The sequence below is a fragment of the Aplysia californica genome, unplaced genomic scaffold (assembly GCF_000002075.1).
Source record: "Aplysia californica isolate F4 #8 unplaced genomic scaffold, AplCal3.0 scaffold00256, whole genome shotgun sequence".
Taxonomy (NCBI): domain Eukaryota; kingdom Metazoa; phylum Mollusca; class Gastropoda; order Aplysiida; family Aplysiidae; genus Aplysia; species Aplysia californica.
This window is the reverse complement of record NW_004797526.1, coordinates 907,249-914,677: the sequence shown is the minus strand read 5'-3', so window position 1 is coordinate 914,677 and position 7,429 is coordinate 907,249. Positions and strand designations below refer to the sequence as shown.

Here is a 7,429-nt window from a genome sequence, read left to right as displayed (position 1 = left end):
ATATAGTATACTATAATATAATTCAAAAATATAATATAGTATAACATACCAGAATATAACATATCATAATATAACACAACATAACACTACATAACAAAACATAACAAAACATAACATAACATATTATAGAGATATTATCTATCAGTCAGTCTATCAATTTATTATATCTGTGTTGTTTCCCTCTATCTTGCTTCAGCTTAGAACTAAGTAACAGTGACTGTATTCATTTTCTTCTTTGTGCGAGCGAAATAAGTATCTTTAAACTCATGTTGTGCTTAATGGTGTTAAAACTGATCGCTTTAAACGTTTCATAAAGTTGTTAACTTTAGCAGGATGATGATAAAAAGAAAGACGAGTGGGCTGATATGATAGACACATGATACAATGAACTCCTCTTGTTTCCTAGTTGTTTGTTGGCGGAAAATACATGTACCTTACATATACACGCATACAAGCAAACATACACCCCCCCCCCCCCTTGCACACTGAGAGAGAGACCCACTCATTCACACGCATACCGCATACACAAAAATTGTCCAGTTCAGGATGAAACTATCCAGCGGTGTGTTTGATAGATTTTCTACATTTTTGTGAAGGGAGAAGACACGGTTGAAGCCGTTTTATTTTCGTATGCATAGGGAATTTTAAGTACTTTGTGAAACGCAAAAGCATTGTAATTTGGGTTCATCTCTGTCAAAGTAAGGGTAGAAACGATCTCACGTGTGATGCAAAAAGTTAGTAAAAAAAATACATGTGAATCCATGTTCATCTATTATTCCAGAACTTAGAGTCTATACTCCTGGAGAGAAATCGTTAATTGAATTCCTGCAAGTTTCGAGAAAAAGCTAAAATTGTTCACTGGATTTCGAAACGACAACTGAAACTTTCCAGATCCTGCGATTTGCACTAGGATGTGATAATTTCTTTCGGAGATTAAGGATTTGGTTTATATATTTTCTTTTTTGCACTCTCAGGCGGAAAGGAATGGAAACAGGAGCTTTGTGATTAGCATTCTATTATTTTCTGTGAGGATATCATGTTCCTGCGACAATTCCAGTGGCGGGTCGAGTGCTTGTATCCGAGATAGTCTGGATTTACCATGAAGCTGGCAGGTCCAGGGGCGCCGCTTACGTCATTGTGCTCCTTGACCACGGTGACGTCATTCTTGGCGGTACTGGTCAACATAGCGATGGTGGGCACAACAAGTGGTCAGCACCACCACGACATACGTCACAGCAGACACTACCTGAAACATCCACCGCATAGGTTCCATGGTAAGTAACACAGCTTGCTTTACGTTCGTCTTGCCATGCTCTTTTTAACATAATTACTTACTGTGTCCTTATCTTATGCAAGATCCCTGACATTTAGTCTTGCTGTCACCCGTCTTGTTTCAGGGTTGTTTTGTTTTCTTTGGTTTGGGGTTTGTTTAGGTTTGTTTGGATTTTTTGAGTCTCACTATTTGGGGGGGAGGGGGTATGTTTTGTTTTATCAGGTCCGAAAAAAGATTGGTTTTCGTTTGATTTCACCCATTACCCAATGGTTGCCTGGTTCGTGATTCTCTGCCTGCTTGTGCGCATATCTGTCTTTTAGTTCTTCTGCCCCCCCCCCCCCCCCATTTCGCTCGCTCGCCCTCGCCCTCTCTCTCTCTCTCTCTCTCTCTCTCTCTCTCTCTCTCTCTCTCTCTCTCTCTCTGTCTCTCTGTCGTTCTCTGTCTCTCTCTCTCTCTCTCTCTCTCACTCCTTCCTTCTTTTTCTCCCTCTCTCTCCTTTCTCTTTCTGTCTGTCTTGGCCTCTCCCACTCTCCATATCTCTCGGATCCCTCAATGTGTTCCAACAGTTCGATATCCGTTAGCGCCACCACAGATCTGAAGAGATAATTCTTTCATGGGGCTGTGTTACGCGTTGTTTAATGATTAAACACTACCGCTTCCTCGCAGCATTAAACATTCCCTTTCTCCTAGTAGAAATAACGATACAATTTTATGTTGCATAGCAGGTTTGTTGCAGCTTCCACTGGAAGTGGCTAGCTGAGCAAACGTCGATAGAAGATTTCAGTCTGCACTGACTTAGTGAAATTCTTACAACATAGAACCTGTGGTTGAAATAATTCGCCAATAAATTTATTTTAGGAAAAGTACAGAAAGACAAAGAGAAAAAAAAAATGTGTAACATCCGAGTGGACAATTCTTTTCCTTACACTAGTGCTTGTAGTACAATAAAAATAGGGTGAATGAATCCGTGATTAAGTTTCCCATCTAAACTTATGAATTAGGATTGCTGTAATATGTACTCTTTCCCATAGAGGAAAATGGAACCGCTAATTTTAGTTTTACGTTGTGTGAGCACTGGTTTTTATCTTTACTTAGCACTTTGAAGAGGGATCAATGTCTTAGCTCCACAGTGTAATATTGAAACAAGAGACGGGAGGACAGAGCCTGTGGGGCGTTTGTGACACCATTAGAGATCGTATGGGCAAAGAGTGTGGGAATAAATCGCTAAATCTAACAAGATTACGAGCAGAAAACCACTATCAAAAATTTCTCACAGCTAACATTAGATCATAATTTGAACTATGCAAGTAAATATTTGAGAGAAAAAAAAAACCAGAAAACATTGTATGGCTAAATATCTCACTGCTATGCGTGAGGTTGGTATGCGGAATAGCATGGTTAAGTATGGCACTCTTGAAAAGAAAATTGCTAGTTTTGCAATCTTCGCAACAAACTTGTAATGTCCCCTCTTTCACCCCTTTTTCTACATTGTCTGGAATCATTTACTGGTCACCCTGGTATCGTCTTCAAGAATGTTCCAGAGGAAGTCGGTCTGTTCAAATACATACAGTGAATACTGTCTCTTTCATGGTCAGAAAGATATTGGAGATAATCATATCAAGTGCTCCGAAACAAGTACGGAAATATTGAAATCTCGAAGTCGCCTTTGTAATCCTTTCCTACACCAAACTAAAAGGGTTTGGCGGACAAGGCTTTATGGAAGCGTCAAGGACGAGTGGCAGAATCTTTTCCTTGGGGACAAATCGAAAGCTGTGTGGCTTCTAAATACCAGATCGACATGGTTCCAAAAAGCAATTAGAGTGAGCTTTGTTAGTGGTTGCTTTTTTAATCTACTACACTAACAAGCGCAAATTAATGTGTAGCTTGATGACATTAAGAACCTCTGCGACACTCATATGGCAGAATGGCAAGCAGTACTACAATATGACAATTCAGTTTTCTATGGAGAAAAAAATACTTTAAAATGATATTGATATTCATTGAGCCTTTTTAAAGAGAGGGGAAGACGAAGGGCGAGTGGGAGAGTGGGGGAGAGGGCGAGAGAGATCGGGAAAAGTGTGAGTGAACGCGAGAGAGGGCGAGACAGAGAGACAGAGAGTGAGAGAGAGAGAGAGAGAGAGAGAGAGAGAGAGAGAGAGAGAGAGAGAGAGAGAGCGATATAGTTATTACGCGAAACGGAGAGATAAAGAGAGAAACGGACCGAGAGAAAGAGAGTGCCAGGCACCAAGAAAGAGTGAGAGAGAGAGAAAGGGAGAGAGAGAGAGATAGAGAGAGAGAGAGAGAGAGAGAGAGAGAGAGAGAGAGAGACCCTGACCGTTCAGTACATGTACAGAAACAGAGGGAAGAGCGAAGGTGCACGTTAACATAGTGCTACATTAGACGGCGAAAAGGGGAGGGGGGGCAGATTCTTTTGGGAGGGGCAATGAAATCCGAGATAGACTTGCTCCCCTGAGGTTTACAGACTAATTAACGTATTGACACAAATGGATATCTACGGAAAGGCAATGAAAGCATTGTTGTAACAGTTTTTTTAAACCTGTCCAGTTCCAGCATAATTCCAACCAGGCCAATATTATGTAATTGAAAACACAAACATTACTCCTTATATCTAAGAATGACAAAGCTCTATCAGACATTTTTAGCAGTGGGGTCAGAAACTAAATGTTCTATCTGCTCTCTCAAAATCGTAAGATTGTTCGGAGTCGTTATCAAGATATTCAAAGATATGGATTCGAAAAAGCTTGACATGTTGTGAAACTCAAAATATTTGACGTCACTTTTCTCAAAACTAGGTACTGAGCAGATAGAACTTTGTAATTCTAGGGTGGCAATACGTGTGAACACAATGGACTGAATCACTTAGACGTTATAAATATAGTATGTTGTTTTGTTGGGTTTTTATTTTTTAATTTTAAGTTTGGATGAAGAGTAGAGTATGAAAACGATATCTACTTTTTAGAGGTTTCAGCGCACAATTTAGTCAACTCACAAGACACTTGTTGCCTGGGTTCTCGCGGCACCCCTCTTGTTTGAAGTCAAATTACACAAAACGTAAGATTATCTCCCCCTTTTTTATCAGGGCCAAAGTGGTGTAATTGTACAATTCAGAGAAAGGCTGTGATATTAACAGCAAAGGATTCTATCCTCCAACATGTGTTCGAGGCAATTCGAGATTTTAGAAGGAAGGCGTTCTAACTCCCTGTGCAGTCCGATGAAGAAAGAGCAACCTCCGGAGTTTTAAGGTTACATTTTCCTCTACAAACTTTTTTGTTACGGTTTTGGGTCAGAGCGACACTCCTTGTATTACAGCCAAAGCTTAAATAGAGTTTGCCAGCCAAAAATAACCCTTTCTCCGCTCTGCACTGCTCTACCAAATGCTAATACAGACGCTGAAGTGTTGCTCTTTCTGGTTAGCCACAGGTGGCAAATTGGAGGTTTGTATTTCTTCAGCCATTCAACTATTTTAGGAAGCTATGGAAGAGGAACAGAGAAGAAAAAGAAGGCTATATATCATAGATACCTTTGTCACGAGAAGAGAAGAATAGGGTGTGGGTATAGAAGGGGTAGGGTTGAAATGACAAAGTTGAAAGAGCGAAATTAGTGGGTGTAGGGGGATACATGCTCTGAATAATTCAGAGGAGGCGTACTAAAGATTCTGGAAGAGGGATGAGAGGTAGGGGGAAAGGGGGAAGGGTGTTCAGACAGACAAGCAGACAGACAGACAAACAGACAGACAGACAGACAGACAGACAGACAGACAGGGGGCGGCAGAGGAAAATGAGGGAGGGGGGGTTATGGCGGCGGAGGTTTGGGGTGCACTTTTTCATTCGGACCCACTCCTCATTTTACCCACTTCATGTCCCTACCTCCTCCCAGCCCTTGTTGTAGTTCCCGGCCTACCACAGTCAGTGAAATGACAGACGGGGTGTAAATTTACTTTATATATTCTCCTTGATCTTAGCCCACATCTTGTGCAAATGAAGTTCTGATGTAGAAAGCACAATGCCTCTGTGGCGCCTCCAGCAAGCACGCAAATTCCTTGTGGGTGTCTCCAGTCTATTGATGTTGACTCGTCCAAACATTACAGTGTTGAGGAGAAAAAGATTGTACCTACCATAAAGTTGCTTTTTCGGGAGAATAGGAGGACAATGCATTTATTCCGTGACTGTGACAGAAGTACTGGTTCACACATGACACGAATAATATTTCCTCTCTGGCCTAAAAAATGTTTGCTCATGGACCAATTCGAAAGTAATATGATAGCCACAGGAATATTTGTTGAGCCAATGAGATTAATTCAGTTCGATCCAATTTGGTGTATACGGCTTTTTGGCGTGAGGGGACAGAAAACGGGCTCAGTGCGCAGCGCGCCGCAGGTATATTTGGTCAATACCAACACACTCCACATGTCCTTCCTAAGTCTCTTTACTGTAGACTGTCACCCGCTGCCTAACACTAGTAGCAACACCATACGGGCGCAAAAAGTTTTATTTGCGAAGCACTCGTCGTCATAAAAATATGCGAGGATTACAACACGGGAGTGCCTCGTTTTTATTAGCTCAGAAGAGGACGTTAATTGGATGATACGACTGGATTTTTTTCACCTGCGCAAAATGATATGATTAGATCTCTGAGCATCTCTCTGTTTGCACGCGTGTAGTAAGGGTACCCAAGGGATGCGACTATAATAATAATATATCTAAGAAAAAAAGGTTCAAAGTGCGTATACTGTGTAATTCAGTCATTCAGCCATTTAGCCCCCAGTAAATGTAGGCTAAAATTATTTTTTTTTACTTTCGAAATGTGTATACTGTGTCATACAGTCATCCAGCCAACAAAAGTTGGTTAAAAAATGTTTTAATCGAAGTGCGTGTTGTGTGTCATCCGGCCCACATATTATGTAAGTTTTAATATATTTTTTTAAGGATAAAAAATTCAAAGTGCAGATATACTGTGTCAGCCAGTCGTCCAGGCCGCAAATCTAATTTTTTTTTTTTATGTTAGATTCGGAGTGTGTCCTCCGGCCCACAAATCCCATCCCGCGCTCATTTGACCTTACGTAGTTGCGAGCGCCGTAAAACTCTTTCTGAACTAAACTAAACAAATCCCAGTGAGAGCTACAAGTATATCCTCCTCCGTGTCCTCTGTACTGAGTAATGTGATGGACTCATGACTTCGACAGACGCGCCGAGTTTACAAAGAGTACGATTTGATTTTGTTTTTAGAAAGAAAAATCGAAACAAGGGATTCGTAGAGGAGCAAAACACACACAGAACAACAACAACAACTCAATCGACATTTATAGTAATAATAACATGAATAATAACAAGAATAATTCGAGCAATAATAACGAAAATGCTAGCAAAAATAATAATACATTTTAAAAGTACGTTCTTTTTCGTTTTGTTTCAGTTAATTGTATTTTTGTTGTGAACCGCAAAAGAGACACTCAGGGAACTGAGGTGTTATGGTTTGTTTTTTTGTTTTTGTTTGTTCTGTGTTGTTGTTTTTTGTGATTTTTTTTTTTTTTTTTTTTTTGGTGGGGGTGGGAGAAAGGAAGCAGACTGAAGGGACCAATGGGAGGGTTGTGGTAAGGTCCGGATCTTGAGCCGACGTTGAGCTGCGCAGTGCGATCCCTTGTCCGCGCATTACCCCCCGTGGTACGCGGGTAAACTCGAATCTTCCACGGTGATGTATCCGATGTCCAAAAAGTAAGTACTTCTCTCGCTCTTCTATGATCTGAAGAAACCGCATGCGATTCCCCTGTTTCTCATCTCTCGGGACACATATTAATTATTCTGCGAGCGTTGGTAACAACTTGAAACTCGGTATTTTGTTATTGCCTTCAAGCCTCCGATGTGTAGCTTATTTTTTGCAGTCCGGCGGCAGAAGTGTTTTGAGGATGGCAAAAACCTTTAAAAAATACTTGGCATCGAACCTTCACTGCAGCTGGACTTATATTGGTTCAAATCTTAGGGATTGTCTGACAAGATTTTATGGTTCTCCACCCTTCTGAAAGTTAGGGGTGGACTTAAAAGGGAGATAATTCTATTATACCCTTTCTGTTTTGAAAGAGATATTAAACCCTCACCACATGTGTTAAAATCCAAGTGGGAACAGAGGAGTTTGGGGGGG

At 40.9% G+C, this 7,429-nt stretch overlaps 1 protein-coding gene across 10 annotated transcripts in view; it reads left to right on the top strand.

Moving 5' to 3' along the window:
• The window catches only part of LOC101849621 (zwei Ig domain protein zig-8), a 235,028-nt gene that overhangs the window by 29,277 nt on the left and 198,322 nt on the right, over positions 1-7,429 (top strand). For all 10 annotated transcript variants that reach the window (XM_035970354.1, XM_035970357.1, XM_035970352.1 and 7 more), the window contains one exon: positions 782-1,274. In XM_035970354.1, coding sequence (XP_035826247.1) covers positions 1,100-1,274 — 175 coding nt within the window. In that variant the 5' untranslated portion in view covers positions 782-1,099. The remainder of the gene's footprint in view (positions 1-781; positions 1,275-7,429) is intronic.